At 39.4% G+C, this 20,286-nt stretch overlaps 1 protein-coding gene across 1 annotated transcript in view; it reads left to right on the top strand.

Annotated features, from left to right (window-relative positions):
- Positions 1–3,799: 3,799 nt before the first annotated feature.
- LOC105455600 (rab3 GTPase-activating protein catalytic subunit-like) overlaps positions 3,800–20,286 on the top strand; it is a 31,888-nt gene continuing 15,401 nt past the window's right edge. The window contains exons 1-6 of the mRNA XM_011699037.1: positions 3,800–4,277; positions 4,689–4,971; positions 5,053–5,189; positions 5,292–5,511; positions 5,727–6,135; positions 6,536–6,747. Coding sequence (XP_011697339.1) covers positions 4,082–4,277; positions 4,689–4,971; positions 5,053–5,189; positions 5,292–5,511; positions 5,727–6,135; positions 6,536–6,747 — 1,457 coding nt within the window. The 5' untranslated portion in view covers positions 3,800–4,081. The remainder of the gene's footprint in view (positions 4,278–4,688; positions 4,972–5,052; positions 5,190–5,291; positions 5,512–5,726; positions 6,136–6,535; positions 6,748–20,286) is intronic.

The raw sequence follows: 20,286 nt of genomic DNA, 5'->3' as shown, positions 1-20,286 counted from the left end.
CTAAAAGACGCGTATCAAAAGAACAGAAAAAAATTGATTGATGCGAAATTGTATACGAGCGACGTACGCGACATAAAATAAAAATATTATACATAAATACAATATTATCATCAGAACGCTATTTCTTATTTTCCTTTTTCTTTTAAAGACCTTTACCAAAAAAAAGGTTGTATAATGCTTGTTATATATGTGATAATGTATTAATTCTCAGCTGTGCAATGAGCTGTAAAACGCTCTACGCCAATGACGCCGCACGTCCGTTTCGTCAGTGCTGCGCAACCTTCTCGTCATTATCATGGCATTATCATTTACGCGCAACCAATTCGTATGTGTGATCACGTATATGTGCTACTTAAATATGAACGAACCGCTGTGACGATTGGAGTCAATAATAGAGCTTCTGGTCGCATTTCTATATTCCAATATTTGATCTATTTTCTATGATATATATTTGTAAAATGTGATCGAAAATTTTCGAAAAATAGCCTGTACTTTAAATAAAATAGTATTAAACATTTTTGTAATTTTTTAAATATCTTCTTTTTACTTTATATAGAAAATATTAAGATTGGATTTTGTTTTTTAATTGTTAAATTAGTAATTACTGCATCTTTTTCGAAAATGTTTATGTGCTTCTTTTTATCTGTTTTTACATCCGTTTCCGATAAAATTAATCAATGTAGATTAAAATTAAAATAAAATTTAAAGTCAAGGCTCCAATTATTTCAATATTAATAAAAGAAGTGAAAAAGGGCCAACGAGCCAAAGCTTGGGTGTTGTATCGCTCCAAAATATATATTTATTAATTTCACAATTTCATGACGATTTGAAGAACAGACGATTTATTGTAATGGTTTTAATTTATGTTAGGTATTAATTAATTTATAGAACATTGAAAATGATTCGTTCGGGGTCGAAACGTCTGTTCTTCAAATCGTCATGAAATTGTGAAATTAATAAATATATATTTTGGAGCGATACAACACCCAAGCTTTGGCTCGTTGGCCCTTTTTCACTTCTTTTATTAACAATGTAGATTAATTTTAATCTCGGTTTAATTTACTTTTTTTTAATTTTTAGAACTAGCTAAAACCAGATAAAAAGTAAATTAAAAGTAAATTAAAAGTAAATTAAAGTAAGTAAAATAAAAATAAATTAAAGTAAAGTAAAAGTAGATTAAAAGTAATCGACATTGATAGAAATAAATATTAAGTCTGTATATGTACATATATACTTTACTTTAACGACTAAATATAAATAAAAAAAGACATTTATTATATTAATTTGACATAATTAAATTTATGCATCGTGTAAAAAATACGCGCGTAAAAAAATCTCCGATTATTTCTATCTTTCTATTTTTATATTAACGTCTCAAGATCGCTGTTTAAACTGAAATTTTTGCGTTTAATTTTGCGATGCAATTTGTTCGCAAATAATATTTGATTCCCGTTGATATATACGCAGTTCTCATTTATAAATTTTACGATTTTTTTTTATATCATTAGCTGAAAGATTAGATATTATACATTTAGTGGGTGGAACTCTCGTTTCTTTTCTACGGAAAATGGGCATCAGCACCGATCGTGAATCCATCGATTCGTGCCGATGTTCATGTCATGCAATACACCGAATATATATAACATATATATATCAATATTAAAATATGTAACGTAAAATATTGAATATATATATATATATATATATATTAGTTGTTAATATTAAAAATCTGTATATGTAACGTAAACTCTAGATTTTCAGTACTGGTAGTATATATCAAAAAATTGCGTCAGAAAGTTGCATCAGAAAGGTCGCGGCGCGCGCTGCGGACCTAAAATTTTTACAAATTTCTAACGAAACCAATCGTCTTTTGTGTTTGCATTTAATAAATATTTTTATTGCAAATCCAAGTGTGTAAATCTGTAGTCACTTTTTACGCATTTATACGCGTGTTATATTTTTACACATTTTATCTGTGTTTTACACAGTTAAATGCGTATTTTTTACACGCTTGCACATATTACTGTAAAATTAAGCGTGTAAAAATACGCATTTAACTATGTAAAACACAGATAAAATGTGTAAAAGTATAACACGTGTATAAATGCGTAAAAAGTGACTACAGATTTACACACTTGGATTTGGAGTGTTCTGACATATATTCACGATTTTGTACTTACTAATTAATTCGGCTTATCGATTACTTATACCGGCCGAATCGAACCCGTATTGGGAATCGAGAGCCATTAAAAAGAAAAAGAGGAAGAGTGTTATATTGAAATATATGGCCTCGCTCTCCGGGGAATCCGTCATTTGAGCGTCACTGCGCGTCAGGCTTCCGCCGCCGCGCGCGTGTTTCTCCCCTTTCTAATCCACGCCGCGGGTCCCCGTGTTCATATAAAAATAAATTTTGACGCCAGCGCGCGAGTTGCACGGCTGACGATCGGCGAAAGCGGCGGCTCGATTAAGAGCCGTCCCAATCCCCCTTTTTAATTAATCGAAGCGAACGACGAACGCCGAGACCCTTCCCCGACGAAAGTCGACTCATGCAGGTATCGCGAGAGAGTTCGGAACGTCACGAATCAGCGTCGCGACGCCGCGCCGGAATGTCGGCGTTGCGACGCGATAACAATGACGAAATACGACGACGTATATTATTGACTGAGAGGGGAGGAAGCGGGGAGAAAAGTATTACGTAATCGATATAATGTGATATAATTATTCACGCGAACGCAAAACTCGCGATTACGTGTCGAGAGGCGATAAGACGAATTGGTCGTTTCATGAATTGGATAAGTGGCATCAAGAAAGCTATATACATATATAATCCATCATCCCGCAATTTGCGTAATTTCTTGTACGTGCAACTCTTTGATACTTTCGTATGATCGCGCTCTGCAGTTGTCACCTCGGTTGTCACCACCCGTCCTCGCTTCCGTGACTATCTCGTGCCAAAAGAAATTAATGATTTTTCTGTATCAGAAAGAACTTCTATCGTTCAGAAATACAATATTTTGTATTTTTTCATCATTATTAAATAAAAATAGATAAATAAAAAGTTTATTATGTACACGATGTTCTATAAGTCGCGACTTTACAATCTGAATTGAACTTTCTGACAAATGTAGACTTTCTTATATATGTTGCATATATAGGTATATTGTTGCGTCCGGAGCGACGATCGGAAGAGCGAAACTTCTCTTGCGACACACTTCACTAGTACGGCACACGGCACCCTTCCGTAAATGGCGTAAATAAATATACATGCCGAATAAAGAACACTAACTTTCATTAAGGTGGTTTTATCGAGCAAGTCCCAGTCAAAAATTAGTCTCTGATCTCTCCATATGACTAATAATTTAATAAAAACAAACAAAATAATTTAATAAAAATATTTCACATGGACTGTACATATGCGATTGTGTAACGTTTATGCGACAACGTGAAACGTCACACTATCGAGTTGGCGTTGAGCGATAAAACCATACCTTAACGGGGGAAATGCAATGAATGTATAAAGATCAAGCATAATGCAAACGCGCGTGCCAGACTCGAGCGCAACTCGATTGTCAATTAATATGATATACTGAGAGAACTTGAAATGACGTTATCCCACGGAACGCAATAATATTATTATTTGCAAACATTATATTGCTATATATTTTATATTCGAAATATTGTTTCGAATTTGAATTCAAAAGTTTTTATCCGCTGGGCGCCGCCACGTACTGGAGATAAACTCAAACGTCATCTGTGAGAAAAACTGTCAACCGCGAAGGCAATCAGCTGATGTGGTCACTGGTCACTGCTGGTCACTACTGCTAGTATAGGATCAGTAGAAACGTCAAACGCGCACGTATGTACAAAACCCGTAAGATTTTTTGTCGGATGGAAAAAAGACTGACAGATTATTGCATGGCACTTTGACATAAAATTGGAATCTGTACTGCGTGAAGAGAGGGAAAAGAATATTGTGCTCCAATATAAGGGCGGACGTCCCGTAAAGAAAAGTGGAAGCGAAGGCTCGCGGATCAACAGATGTAAACATTGCCATCTCGGATTGGAAGTCGCGCCGTCGAAAATGCATCACGTGGAGATCGAGGACTTTTATCATCACGACTTCACCACCGTATCCGAATGGGAGGTGTTCATCGCGCGTCTCGAGGAGATCATGCACGAATGGAAGCTGTCACGTACGAAGGTTATGAGCCCCCTCAAACCAGGGGATTTCGTCAATTGTCAGTGGCACGAGGCCTCGGAGAAGCTGAACTTCGCAGGTTCGTGTTTGACAAAGTTTGACAAATGTATCACTTGAAGCGTTTATAGACATCTAAACGTTAAGAGAACCTTTGTATAATAAAGCAATAGATTTTTTTTTTATAGTGAAAAGATTTTCAAAGTCTTCTATCCACGATACTAGAATTGACCAATCGTATTTAGTCAATTGGCCAAATTGTTTAAGTATGATTTGTTAGTTCTTCCTTTCTTCGAGATCTCGGAATAATTTCTAACGTCATAGACACAAAGCTTAATAAAGGAGCATCGGATGCACACTTGTTAAATGAATGTTATATCACATTTTGTGATTAAAGAACCATATGTTGCATATACGTAACATTTTGCATGAAACATTATGTACCTATTTGTTTCTTCTCCTATATGATTATATATACATGTATATGATTCAGATGTAGAATTTTTGCTGAAGCACTACAAGCTAGAAAAGGAAACTGAAGAAGAGGATGCAGCGAAGGAGGAAAACGAAGAAGAATGGATACAGTGTCAAAAGGACGCTTTGGACATATCCAACGATTTTGTAAAGCTCGATGATAATTGCATGGAGATAGCTCGTTATTATGGCGTTAGAGAATTTCTTGTTTTGATACCAGCTCGAAAAGCGAGTTTAACAGATGAGACTCGAATCAAGATTGTGGTTAGTTCACTGACAATTGCTACTAACAACGCAAATTGGTGGGTAGCTGATATGCGACATGATCAACTTATACTTTTGATAATCTAGAATCTGTATGTAATTCTTTTTATGTATTTTAGTTATATACCTGCATTGGTGCAGGTACAGGAACCTTGGCAGAAAATGTATCTCGGATACTGCGCTGGTAAAGGAACTTGCACGAATTTCGACATGGTACATTTGAAGAAGGTTCCACCACATTGCAGATATCTTACCGGTACGCATTATTTAATTTTGTTTATTCTTAAAAAATGTTTATTTCTAGCTGTAATCTTCAGAAAAGCGAAAATTACAGCTTACAGACAAGTATTATTTACAGGTTTACTTGCTCTTTTCAAGCAAAAAATCGGAGAAGGCTGTGGAGTAAAGCTTGACTCCGTAATGGTGTCTGCTAGATTTTCTTACCTATTGAAAGATAGTTGGATAGCTAATAGCACGTGGACGCAAGAACCTCCGGATTTCGATTTCATGCAGGGAGAAACGTTAGGTGTGGCAGAATTGGGTAAACTTCCCTTTGGAGCGACTTTCGACCCTGTCGGGTATTTATTTTTTAACTTGTTATCAGGAGCATAACAATACAATATTTTTTCTTGGTCTTATATAAAAAGATTCGCTATGAATTAATTAATTTTTTTTTATAAAACATCCATCATTATGTTACTTTTGAGATCAACAACTCTATAATGCTGAGCTTCTATTACAAAAGAATTCTAACAATCTATGCGTGATATATATCTCATTATTTTACTTTCAGGGAACTTCACCTATTCGTCACATGGCCGCAAATGTCAGATAATGTCGTAGTGGACAGCGAAGGATACTCGGATCTCGACCCGCAACTCGGTCCTGAATGGTCGGTGCAAGTAAAAATGGTACCCCTGCCAGCTTGCCTACTCGGTGAATATATGACTGACTTTCTACACTTGTGCAACAATCAGAAGACTATGGTAGAACTACTGGGTGAAAACGCGTCTTACATTCACGATGATGAACAGATGTTGAGTTCGGCCTTCAATGTGCTCACCGAGTCCAGAATACCTACGATTTCGTCCGTTGTGGGCAGAGCGAGCGCGAAAAAGAGTAAGAACATCGAGGGTCCGATCTCGGAGGAGATATTGCTACCTATAATTTACTTCCTTTTTCCGGATGCAGATGAAAAATCGGTACGTTTAAGTTTCATTAAGATCTGCTTTGTTTTACAGGCGGACAGTTTTTAAAAGAGTCCAAGCATATCTAACAATAAGCTAAATTTTACAGCGGAAAAGTACTTTGATATAATTGTCAAATATATTATTACAACATATTATTAATTTATAAGATATTTTGTATATATAATTGAGTTCTTAATTAATTTAATTTACTAATTAAATATTTTTGGAATATAAAAAATGATCAACTAATTAATTTTGTCTCTTTTTCGCATAATATAAAGATCTTTTCAAAGCGTGAAAGTATTCCGAATGTTTTCAGAATAATTTAAATTGGCAATTGGTTTCTTTCATGGAAGATCTGTTTGAATATGTGGACTCAATTAATAATCGCAGATTCGAAATTCTTCCGCAGAAGTTCCCCTACAACGATATCATTCCGGCCGTAGAGGATGACCAGTGGAAGGGTGTGAAGACTTGCACCGTGGACACATTGGTGTGGCGTCTGTCGGTCGTCGCGGCGCACTGCGCGCACAATCTTGGCGGCGCAACCGCCCTGGCCCAGCTCTGGCACGAGTTCGTGCAGGAGATCAGATTTCGCTGGGAGAAGTGTATCCTGATACCTGGGTGAGTAGTAAAGTAATCTCTTTATTTGTCATCAGCATCGCCGGACGATGAACCGTCCTCGTCATTTGATGCGCGCGCACGTGGAGGCACGTGCGAATACACATGTTATAAAATAAGGTAGAGTCAATTGAGAAAACTTTCTCAAGTCTCGTTACATCTCGTTTCACCTCTCCTTCGGAGCGATTGGGAGCGATGTCACAATATGTCGGTTCACTTGATCGCGATAGCATTTTTCTCTAAAGACAGACACTTCGGTTGCAGTCTTTGGATAGTATAATCGCTAAGTCCGTCGTGTGAGATATCGGTAAAAATAAACATTCGGAAGTGCGTGCACTCGAACCGTCCGAAAGAAACACTCTCGGCTCGCTCGCTTCAACGATTTGGTAATTAAGAGTATTCTTACATAGGATTGCTTAGAACTACACAGTGATATACATCTAATATCGTTTCTCAATCTAATACTTCTAGCAATTCTAACGTGGTTGCACGTATTAGCACAAGCATTACATGGTAATGCCTATCGCATTGTGTTGGCGTCATGATCGGAACCAAGTTCCGAAACGTGTTAAATGCCGAAGAAATATTTTTTTCCTATCACACTGAACACATCGGAACTCTTAAGAGATTCAATCAGGATCTTTAATATATTTGATATGAGGCTCTGCGAAGGTATATATTTATACTACCATCGCGACGAACGTTTTTCCGAAAAGGGACATTTGACGCGTTTGGGGGCTCAGCTCTTCTCGATCAGAGCGAATGTCAAGATTATCTAGACTTGAAGCGCGTTGCACATGAACGCGAACAATCCATTAAAGATTGAAACTGAACACGCTTGAGCAAGAATGAACGACGAGATATGGGGGCCGCGGATATTTAGAGCGGCACGAGGCCGCTCCTCGTGGTGGGATTGCGAGCCATGTAAATGTCCATGTCGTGGTCGGTCCAGTTGTTTTCGTCGTAGTTGTTGAGGGTGTGCGTGGAGTCGGCCAGGCTGTACCGGCTGCCAGGTCGCGGCGGATTTGGGTCCAGATTGCGGTTACGCGATCGTGGTCGCTGCCGCCGGGCCGACGAGTGCGGAGGCAGGTGGTTGCTGCTAAAGTTGGACCGCGACATCCGGTCCGAGGCGGCCGCCAACGACTGGCGCGATTGTCGTAATTCTGAAAAGCGACATAAATGCGTGTTAAACAATGTAGAAGACCGGACGATTAAAGCTCGCGATAAATGCCATGAAAACGAATAGGTACATGCAGGTAACCGACCTGGTCTCGTGCTGACGAGATTGGAGGCTAGCGCGGTGTTGGAAAAGTACCGCGTGGAATTGTTGGAAAAGCTGTGCTGAGATTGGCCGTCAGCGATCGATCGAGCTTTGCTGCTGTAGTGTCCGGTCTGAGAACGCACGTCGTCGATGCAGGATGCCCTGGTGATCGATCCTGAAATCCATTTCGTGTAATTTACCCTACGCTTGCTACATGAGATGGAGATACTACTGTTTATAATTATTTGCCCATCCATTTTTACATATTTTTCGCAGATGTAATAACTTCACAAAGGAGAAAAAGACTTTTTATCTTAAGGCTCAACACACAGACACAACTGATGACTTATTTTGAAATTTTAAAATATTTAAAATAGATTGTATGGAATTATAATTGTATGGAAATTATATGGATGGCAAATATTTATAAACGATAAAGAGACAATAAAATCTACCTTGTCGATCAATAGGAAAAATCCTCGGCCGTGGAATGCTCCTGTTACTGTAGGCCGACACTTGGTCCCACTCCTTCTGAGCGTTGTAGGCGCTTAGGGTGGCCATCGACGACAGAGGTCCGCCGGGACTAGGTGTCGGACCCACGTTCGCGCAACAGTTGACCGGTAGACCGGCGATCGGACCGCCCATCTTCGTTTGATCGATGCTGTGCAGGGTGTGCAGCTTGCGGGCGCGCCGTCGATTCGCGACCACGAAGATGATCACCGCGACGACAATCGTGGCGCAGATCGCCGCGCTCGCGGCGATCGTGATCTTGTCCATGTTCGAGGTGGGCGAGTTCTCCGTTCTGACCTCGCGACATTGGTTATACGGCACATTCGCCGGTGTGATATTGGTCTCCTCTAGCGAGATCACGCAAACTATGATGCACTCCTGCAATTGATCACAATAAATAGGTTGATAAAAAAAATTAATTGGAAAATCTGTTGAGATTGAAAAACAATTAGATTACAATTACTATTCCAGAAACATCATCTATATCGAGAATTTGGAAAATTTTCAATAAATAGAAGCTAGTCAACATTTGTAATCTATTTAATCTATTTAAGATTTAAAAGATTTTATCTTATTTATTATGATTATCTCTTCTCTTATTATGATAATTGATTAATCTTATTTGTTATGATTAAGATGACAATTTATTTTTTTATTTTTAATTTAAACTTTATTATATAAAATATAAATAAATTCAAATTTAAATTTAATTAAGATGCGAATATCGAGTTTGATTTGTTACGATTTACTAAAATTGTTTTATGCATTCTCTTGATCATATATTGACAAAATATAAAACTAGCTTAATTTTAAATAAGAATTATTAGAACAGATCGAAGTGAATCTGCGAGTAAATTTTTAATCAATATTTTAATTTTTTCTAATTTATTTACTTCCTTTTTAATTCTTTGAATATTATTTTCTTGATAAAAAACATTTTTTTACCTGAGAGGGCACGTTTTTGATTTTAAATTCTCGTTCGCTAGCCTCGAGCGGCGGCGCTTGCTTGAAGCTATTGTCCCCGAACAGTCGATAGATCACTCTGAAGCCGAGAATGTTAGTCGCCTCCGTGTCCCAGTATATGATGACCGCGTTGTCTTGCCTGAGCACATCTTTTACAATGATGTCCTTCTCGTTTAACTTTGATTTATACAACGGCGATCCCATGACCAACGGCGGCCTCGGTTGATGCTGTTGCATATGCTCCTGCGATTGCTTCGGTGACGACGGAGTGGTCCTCACCACCACGACGTTTCCGGTACGCGCGGCGGTCGGTCGAGTCGTCGGGACGTAGGTCGTGGGTGGTGCCGACGGTGCCGTTCTCCTCTGCTCGGTCGTCGACGACACCGTCATCGTGGTCGTGGACTGTGTTGTGCTGGTGATTAGCTCGGTCGTGGAAGTCGTGGGTCGTACGGTCGGAGAATAGGTATCGATATCTCCAGCTACCGTCTCCGTCGGTTCTCTGGTGTCCACGCTCTCCACCGTTCCGATTCCAATTATCTCCGACGGTCGCTCGCAATTCATATCTATGACAATTAATTTTTATGATCCTATTATTCCAATATTGAATTTTAAATGCCTATATAAAACGGATTACTCTCTTATTCTAGATAATCTTTTAAGTTAACGCTAATATTAAAGTTGAGAAAATTCTTCCTTACTTTTCCGAATTAAAAAAATTAAAATTTTTTTCAGTTAAGAATATTAAATTATATTTTCAACCAATTAATTGTTTTGGTAATAAGAAAAAATTACATTTTCTATGTGAACTAATTTTCTAAGCTACAAAAAATTATTTTGTGCGGACAAATATTAATCCTGTGATTTAGGAAAAAAATAAATTTTCTAAGCTTGAGGAAATTTGTCGATGCGCATATTTACCTTCGGGATCGATATTATAGAAGCTCTTGTCCTGCAATCGCTGCGGACTGCCGCAGAATTGCGGCTTGCGCTCGCGGCTGGTGACCTGTAGGTCTCGTGTCTTGATCCACTCGACGATCCAGCGTAAGCGGCAATCACAGACGAGGAATCGTCCGCCCAGACTCAGGCCGCGCAGGGTACCGTTCAGTTGGGCGAGCGCCTCTTCCGGTACCGTGGACAATGGGTTACCGTCGATCGCTAGAAGCGTGATCGACGGGTTTCCTTGAAAGGCGTTGACCGGTAGTTCGGTAATCAGATTGAATCCGATGTCCAGCACCTGAAGAGAGTCGAAGTCGAGTTATTTCGTAAGAAATAACGAAGCTTAAATCGAAAAGAAGTATAGTCGGTGCGGTGAGTAGTCAGTTGAGAAAAAAACGCGTTAGTTTTTAACGGAACATTCTAACTTAACAGGACAAGAATTTTAATTTCCGTTAAAAATTAAGTTGAAGAATTGCTCGAAAGAATATTAAATATTAACGATTTATAACTCTTTTCGAGCATTCGTCTTTAAGGTTGATTCAGACTATACGGCACGGACGATTGAAAATGAGCATTGGACATTATTCGAAAACTTACTGAAATATGACGACAAATTTTATCAGTATTTTAATTGAAAAATCAATTTTTAATTAATTTTTTTTATCCATCTTCTGCCGTTTTGCGTTCGTCCTATAGGTATACTGTTTTCTGATTCACATTGTCAGATCAGCGCCGAAACGTATCGACACGCACCGACACGCACTGTCAAAACATTCTTCACGAGAATGTCAGCTGACGTCTGTACATCCCGTTGACGGAACGTACAGATCGGTGCCGATTAGTTGGACACTCTAATTAAATGTTACAAAGTTTTCGTGCCGGTGCCAGAACGTACCGTTACCGGAATGTGAGGGCTCGTGCCGTATAGTCTGAATCGACCTATACTGGATTTTCTACAATTTCTAATTACTTACTCTAAGGTCATGGACGCTATTGATAGCCGCCGTAGGAAAATCCGGGATAAGATTATTCAGCAGGCTGAGGGAGCTCAGGGTGTTCTTGATGCCGAAAAACGCGTCTGGGCCGATATTCTGGATCAGATTTCTCTCGAGGTTCAATCCCGTGAGAGAGTCGAGATCCTCGAAGGCTTTGGTTCCGGATGTGCCGGGGAGCTCGCGTATACTGTTCTGCGACAGATCGAGGAAGGCCAGTGTCCTCAGTCCCCTGAGCGCTTCCGGCACTTTCTTCTGCCGCGTTCCTTTGAGATTGAGATTCTTCAGAGTTCTCTCCAGGCCGCGAAACGATCCCGGAGCGAGAGTGACCTCGTTGTCGGAAAGTTTCAGCGTGATCAGTTTCGTGCCGGCGAAGGCATTGTCGTTGACCCTGGTGATCTTGTTGACCGAGAGGTCGAGCACGGTGAGGTTCCTCAGGGTCTTCAAGTTGACGACGGGGATTTCCGTGAGTTCATTATCCTTGAGATTCAAGCTCTTCAGGTGATTCTCCTGGCCTTTGAAAGCCTCTGGCTCGATGCTCCTGATGCGGCACCCGGACAACTGTATATTGTTGATCCTCAGGGTGGCGAACGTACCGTTCCTTAGGGCGCCGATCGTGCTGTTGTTGATGTAGAAGAGATCAATCGGCGTTTTGGTGGCGTAACGCCGCATCGCCGACAGCAGCTGTTCATAGTCGACGATGTCGCACTGCACCGAGAGCTCGCCGGCTAGATTGTAGTCGCAGATGCACGAGCTCTCGAGATCCACCGCATGCTGCGACCACGGACAGGCGGAGGTCGTCGCCGCGACGACGAACGCGCTCGCCAGTAGCAGCAATAATACCCTTGGAATTGCATCTGGAAATCAAGACATAAAAGCAATTTAAAAATGATAAAACAGTGAAAATGGAAAAGTCTACGGACTGTTAAATTCTCTTTTGCAGAAAATAAATCGGCAAGCAGATTATTAAACTATATCATAAATATCAAAAATTTGTTTATAAATAATATAAATTGTAATGACAATTATTTTTAGATTATAAAAAAATGCGAAAAAATAAAACAAATAATTATCGAATATATGTAAAATTTGCTTATTTTGATTTTTAAATCAATGTCGTTTTTCAAAAATAAATATTGTATACAAATATATTTACGCGATACGACGAAAAAGCTTATTAACTTCAAAATGTGAAAGAGTGGAATTAGGAACGTAAATTCTAAAAATTTACGAAATAAACGTTTATATAATATTTTACAAAAGGCGGTAATATAATCGCTGTTATGCGAGTCGCACGCTGGGATTCTTCGAAAATTGTCATTGTTATGTTGTAATATATGAATGTAGGGAACGCATCCATCTTATTGTTAGAGAAAGCGCCAATTCCTTTGGGCGCACGTGGGTATGTACACGCGTGATTTCGAAACGTGTCGCAACGCGTCGGCTTGTACGATTCTCGCAATTATGTCGCCTTTTCATTACAATGCCTTTCGCGCCTCCCTTCGCGGACAGGCCGTTCCACGAACGCCGAGAAATGCCATTTTCATCGAGCATTATTTTCGTGCTCTACGGTACTCGTCTATCTCTCTCGCGGATATCGACGAAACGGAGCATGCGATTCCGTGTTTTTCTTTTTTTCGCAGTAACGTTCTATTAACCTCGCGCGCGCCGTGAATTTTCACCGTCGTGAAAAACCTTCCGTTTTTCTTCTATATAAACATCTCATGAACATTCCTTCCTAAATTATACACACAATCGTCAGATTGTGTAGAGCAGTTGAATTTCCTGAAAGAGGTACGTGCGAGTTCGTTATGCCGTACACGGCCGTTTCATTACGGTATAAGCGACGAGAATGATCCATTTCTCCCCATATACGAGCGAACGAAACTATCCATTAAAGCGACAATGAATCTGTCAAATACGTGTCGCAGAATGATTGCAGGGCGCCGGACGAAGAGACGGAGAAAGAGAAATCGCTAATGATATATTTCTGTTATAATTAGGGAATACTTAGGATGGCATTTAAATGCATAGGTTCTATTTGTTATTTAAACGATCTAAATTTTTGTAAATTTGCAAATCTACAATTAAATTTTTAACTGGAGTTTCATAAAAACGTAATTATATTCAGCTATTCAAAGAATAAGGCGTACGATGAGAATTACAATGTTACACAACAACTGCATTTCGCGTAAATAGAAACCAATCGTATTATTCTTGTTACATTAGATTTTGATTCAAAATATTCCACGTAATCGGACTTTCACGAGAGAAATCGAGCAATTCAATTTCTTAACGATGGCTTGGTGTAATAACTACGTAATAGTAACTACCAAAGATTATTTCTTCTGACGCAGCAAGTAGAGAGACATGTGAAAAGGTCAAATAAGCGAAAGTTTAACACATTATTATTGTTAAAAAAAATTGAAAAACAATTTCTTTTTCAATTTTAAAATGCAGTATACTCCTCGTATTTCTGAGCGGAGCTATATGAAAGCTATATCTTAGAGCCTCCTCTATTTTTTAAATTATATTAGATATATTCTATATTTTTGAATTATATTAGATATATCCTGTATCTTTGTGAATATGAATATATTCAAATCCATAAGGGAGAGGACGAGTTTTATTATTTTACGTTAATCTGTTCTCGGTTTCTGGACTCTTGATTCGGACGAACAACAATTTTCGACAGATGAATTTTCATCTTGAACGGTAAATTTTAATCGCGACAAGTAACGTCAGCTGGAATAGCCGTCATGATCGAAACCCACAGGAATTCGTGCACCGTAAGGTGCGTGGCTATCGATAGCGAGATCGGGCCGAGGACACGTATCACGCGTAACGCTCCGGCCGTTGACTCGTAACGGGTTCGGTTCTATGGGCTTGGGTTCGTTCAACGAGGCGTTCTCAAGCGCTGGTCACGCCGCGATTTTCCACACTTATCGCTTATCTTGCAAACGCGTATCGCCACAAGTGGCCTAATGACCTTCAGTGCGGAACTCCTTTAGCTATTTAATCTTTCAAATGTACACCATCCTTGATTTTCTTTTTATAAAGTCAAAATTCTTCGAATCTTCTATCCTGCGTGATAATCTTAAAAGAGTAAAGTAGAAGAAATATTATTTATTACATATCTAGTTGTAACTTTCAGTTTGCAACTCTCCTTCAAGATACGCGAGAGCGTTGACTTTTCCTGTCGGCCGAAGATTGATTTTTCTTCTTCGCGCTATGCGTGCAATGTTCTCCAGGTCGATGCACCACGCATGTATTATACCGCACGCACGATAATGACGGTTGGACTTATTATATGTTGCGCCGCATTTCCGTTTCAACACTCTGTAGCATCGCGGCCGGACTTTCCGAGTTTTTCCCGGTCTCACGTTACCCCGCGCGTTAACACGCCCATGAATTCCCGCGAGCGCGTAAGTATCTCGTTCACCCCGCGCGTGATTGCAGTAGTGCATCTGGTAACCGCGAACCAGGAACGCGGACAGGTAGGAGTAAAGTAGGTTGCGTCTTCCACCTGAGATACATTATGTCGCGCTGAAGAAATGTCGTGCGCGTGCCACGGTAATCGCCATAACAGCTAGAGAGGGAGCTCGAAAATCCCTTTCGAGGATCGAGAAGGCCCCGGTGTGTGTCAAGGCCGATAACATTGCGAAACATTGCTGGTGGCGTCCATAGGAATATTTATGAAGCGAACGTGGTGAATATTAAGGAACCTTCCGTGATGCATTCCCACATCAATAAAATGCTTGCAAAATTAGCTTCCTCCGAGAGATTTTAATTATTAGTCATTAGCGAATCTCTTTCTTTTTTTTCTTCTTTTTTTTCTTTACGTCGCGTCGGGAGAAGGTCTCTGCATGCACCTATGTAAGTTCGCGGAACTATTTAGCCCAGTTTTAATTGCACGAATCATTTAGGCTCGCGAGTAATTAGCGGATAGATTTCTTCGCTGTTTCACGGGATCGACTTCCTCGAGTGCGTTCGCATAAACGCGCGTAACAATTATGGCCATGGCGTATAAAATCTGGGAAAACGGCTCACCTTTCACATTTTTCGCGCTCGCTGCGCGGCGATATCTCGGCGATCGACTTCCGGATTAAAAAGAGCTCGTGTCGGCGGAGTCACCTAGATCGCAAGTGTGCTGCTATAATGCACATTCCCGATCTCGGCGCTCGAGGTCGACGAAAGGAACATTGCGGACCTTTCACTCACGATCTGATTATTTCCGCGCAAATACGTAAACGTGCTCTTTTCCGATAGATGCGGATATCGCGCCATTTGAACGCTGTTTTCCTTCCTCCGCGGCGCGAGAAGAAAAAAAAACGACCGGCTGGCGAGCCTGGGAAAATATTATGAGAAACACACCGAGACGCGCGTGTAAAGTAGTCTAAAACATCATTATACTTGTGCGTGAGTAAAGCAGGGAAATGCCTGGAGGGTTCAAATTCCGAGAGGGGTTAACTTTATGCAAAAATAAGCAGCAACTTCTGCGAAAACAGGCCATTGTGCGCCGGAATATAGAATGCCAGTGCGAATTTGTATTTATCTAATTAATTTATCTAATTAATTTATTCCGTCTTCGTTATACGAAGGATATCTTGCGTAACAGTCTGCGAATTTTAATAACTGGAATTACAAATTTGTAGAATTATAAGTTGTGCATGCATTTGCCGTTAGAACTGAAATTAATTTCAGCGAAAATCGAATCATTTTCGTTATGTCGTCAAAGCACGGCTTATTCAAATTTCTTCGCTCTGATATTCTATACATTCTGTTTCGAAACATGACCTGTTCTTGTAGAATTGATTCAATAATTTTATTGAGCCTTTTGTTAATTCATTAATTCAAATAATCAGCAAATAATAAATTCTTTTTTATTCATCATATTTACTCTATTTGTTACCTAAATATTTTTATTATCAAACCAATTATAGGATTTTGTTACTTTATAAAATATTTATATGATTTATATTTTAAATATGATGCAATATTCTACATATGCGACGATTGCAATTGAAGTTCAATTTCTTGGTTGGCAACTTTCAATCGCGTGTGGATCACACGTGAGAATCACGCGCACGTAATATTCGATATCTGGAACGATCTCGCGGTAGTAAAGAATTTTCAGAGCGCAATGGACGATTTGGGTCTCCTTAGTGACTAGCAGAAAAAAAAGAGAGAAAAATAAGAACCGGGAATGCGCGGGTGCGGGTAATGAATTAATTAAACTGGCCATCGTTACGGCGCCGGAACACTTGCTAATGGGAACAGGTTGCTAGTTAGCGTGGTGTAGTATATCGCTAATTATAGTGCGCGTGGCTCATTATCGATTATTATTCGCGATCACGAACGATTCGCGTGAAGAGTTTATTCTAATATATCATGGAGCATCGAAAAGCGATCTCGATGAGAGTTTCCGGTCAGATCTAATTCTATAATCTAGAAAGAAAAAGTATAATTAACCGAAGTATCCTTGATAATTTGATTAATTTGTAGAAATTTAATTTTGATAGCTAAATTTTTAAATGATTAGAACATGTGCTCTTTTAATTTAATTTAATATATTTTAATGATATACATGCTGAGCGTGCGATGCATTCTTTCTTAAATATTGAGGAAGATAATCTCGGCGTCGTTTAATTACGGCGGTCAAGCCGCTGAAATAATTAAGTCGTAATGAGCGCAATTAGTGCCTCCATCACTCCAGCGATCGGTGATTGGTGCGTGTACGTTATCAGAGTATGACTGAACGATCTTTCTCTTCCTGATGCTAGTAACCTTGTGCATTAGTGACGATCGTACACATGGAAACGCTTCGTCATCTGATATTTTATCAATTATAATCAAGCGGCAATCCAAGACCCTGATCGCGTATTCTCTTAAAAAAACTTTTTCCCTAAGCGGAAAAAGTTTTTCATTCATGGGGAAAGTTGTCCAGAGAGATATTATTGAGAGTTCGATTAAGCTCGTAAAGATACTTACAAGTTTGTTATTTTATGAATCGATAAACTGATACTTTTTATAAATATATATAATGACAAAATAATAAAATAAGTAATCTAATAACATAAAGTAAATAGCTCGTTAGAGACCGCAGTTCTTTTCTCGTTCACAATTGAATTATAAAGATGTACGGAGTGCGCCGACGTTATCGTCCTGGAAAGATAGAATGAGTCACTGATCGCGATCGCGTGCAGGCGGAGGATTATCAGACTGTGACAATGCGGGATTACCGGCATCTACCTCGTCAGAGACCTTGACTGTGCTAAATCATCAATTTGTTGTCAATCATCTGGCAGGATTCTGAGCAAATAAAACGCTTATCTATTGAGGTTTATATTGATTTTAAATTGTAGATCATACGACATTTTTGTTCCCCGATTTAAAAATTGTGCAACGGAAGATGTAACTATGTGTGACCAGTTGAACTTGCGACTGACTGAAACACTTTTCGCTGAGATACCTACATTTGTTCCTTGAGAAATATACGGTGAAATGTATTTATTGTACGTGTCTCGCGAAAGTATGCTGCGTTCAATCATATTCCTTCGTACTAGAATGATTAATTTGATGACGGTGAATTTTAGCGGACCAGACCTCCCTAAATGGCGACGCTTCCTTTTTGAGTGACAGCATGATTACTCATTGAGTGAAAGAACACTCGCGGCGCTGTCCCTGGAATACCTGTCGACCGATCGTGTGTATACGGCGTTACGACATCCCTCGGGCGAGACCGACCGGCCGATTGAATAACCTTTCACCGAAGAATGCGACCGATCACGGCGGAGAAATCGTCGTCCGCGGCGAAACGCGACGTACACCGCGCGTACGCGCGGATCGTCAAGGGCGAACGACGTCCTCGATTATCGCGTAAATTCCTCGAAAGATTGAATCCGATTTAATCCGATTAATTTAACATCGGTTGAAGAATTTAAACTATTAATTATTAATATGAGGAGAGAGAAACACGAGAAACATTTTATCTTCAGTTTCAAAATTTAATTCATACCTATTCATGATATTTATAAATTTTTATTAATTGCTTATACCTGTAACTTAATTGTAATTACAAATTTATTTGATCGATACCAGATACGCGCGCGAAAGGATCTGTTCGCGGTTTCAATATACGTCGATACTGACTCTGCTGCCATATCACGCGATCGTGGTTTCTCACACAACTTGTACTAATATACACTACTTTCCGACCGACTAGCGATTCCGGATCGATATGGTTTCCCGTAAAGCGGCATTTCCGGCGATTCGCACGTGGCACGCGCAAACTCGTGCAAGGCGCACGTGCAACGGCCGCATGTGCACCTAATACCCCCGCCGGAATGGAATCCAATCCTTTCACTTTCGTTCTCTTTCGGCTTTCCGTTTCTGCTCACTCCCCATCCCTCTCCCTCTTTCTATTAGTTTCTGGTCCTCCTTATCCCCCTCCCCCCTCATTCTGCCCGATGGATACGTTATTAGCCGAGATTTATGCCGGTCGCAGATTAGAATATTGCATTATAAGTATTATAGTAATCAAAGGCCGGCGAACGCTCGTGTCAATGTTTAGCCCCACGATCAACGGCAGGTTCCCACGATTAATACGTCGCATTTTTCCTCGCGCCGGACAATGCATATAACACTTTCTCTAAAATGAGATGCATATCTCCCCTAACAATTGCGATCCGCAATCTAATGTCCTCTTTTATAAGGTGGCAAAAATAAATCATTGTGTCCGATCTAAATTTACGTTTTAATAATGTTAAAAATATTTACAGTTTTCCCCTATTATTTCTAGATTTTACAGAGAAGATGACATGAATGCTGTTTCATCGATAGTTCATTCAACAATATGTTTCTTAAATTGTTTCTTAAATTGTTTCTAAACTCTTTCTTAAATTATTTTATAATTTCTCTTAATTGGAGAAAATAGTTATATGATTCTAACATTGAGATTTTAAATACTTACATTTAGAGAGAAGCCAATCTTTATCGTATATTTTATAGAAAATTGTTTAATTCGTTTCTTTGACTTTTATAAATCATACACGCATGTATGCGGGAAGTGAGAAGAGTAAGAAAGTACGTACAAGCGAAATTGATTTTAAGAGCCCGTACTTCTACTAACTATACTAGCGGCGTTATCGCGGAATCGCATCGAATTAAGCAAATACGGAGAAAGTACGCCTACTTTACATCTGCTCTAATTTAGATTGCTGCAATCGTCTGTAAATACATTGAAGCCGTTTCTCTCGTCGCATCTCGCGTCTTATCTCGCGAAAGCAGAAAGCGTTCGCGTTGTTTTATTTTGTCTGCAAACAGATGCGTAAGATGATATCATCGCGATCATTCCGCGATAGAGAAGCTAAACATTTTTCATGTGTCAAATCCGATATCCGAAACGGACGCTTCTATAAAACCGTTTCCTTTAGAACGTTAATTAAAGTTAGTTTAAAGTTAATTAAGTTTGAGATCTAATCAATCTTTTATCTCTTTATATACTTTCGTCACTAGAAGGAATTAAAAAAATCGTCAATCTGAATTAACGACGTTTGAACGACGTTTGAATGAACATCGGTGCTCTAAGAAATATTCAACCGATATAAAATTCAAGATTGTAATTACGTGCATGGTGTAAATACGAGTTTGTGCGTATGTAATTTTATCAGATAGAGAGATCGCTGTTTACGATCATTCGACATTTACAAGATGATACATCCTTGCGTTGACGCAGAAAACCTCGGCGAATCTCGGCTCCGCCGGTTGTATGGAATCCTGTGTAATGGCATTTCACGCCTTCCACTGTGTCTTCCTTTCGCGAGTTTTCGCCGTTCGCGTTTTTACAAGCGTATATATATATATATATATACACACCGT

The sequence above is a fragment of the Wasmannia auropunctata genome, unplaced genomic scaffold, assembly GCF_000956235.1.
Source record: "Wasmannia auropunctata unplaced genomic scaffold, wasmannia.A_1.0 LD335888.1, whole genome shotgun sequence".
NCBI lineage: Eukaryota > Metazoa > Arthropoda > Insecta > Hymenoptera > Formicidae > Wasmannia > Wasmannia auropunctata.
This window is presented reverse-complemented; position numbering and strand designations above follow the sequence as displayed.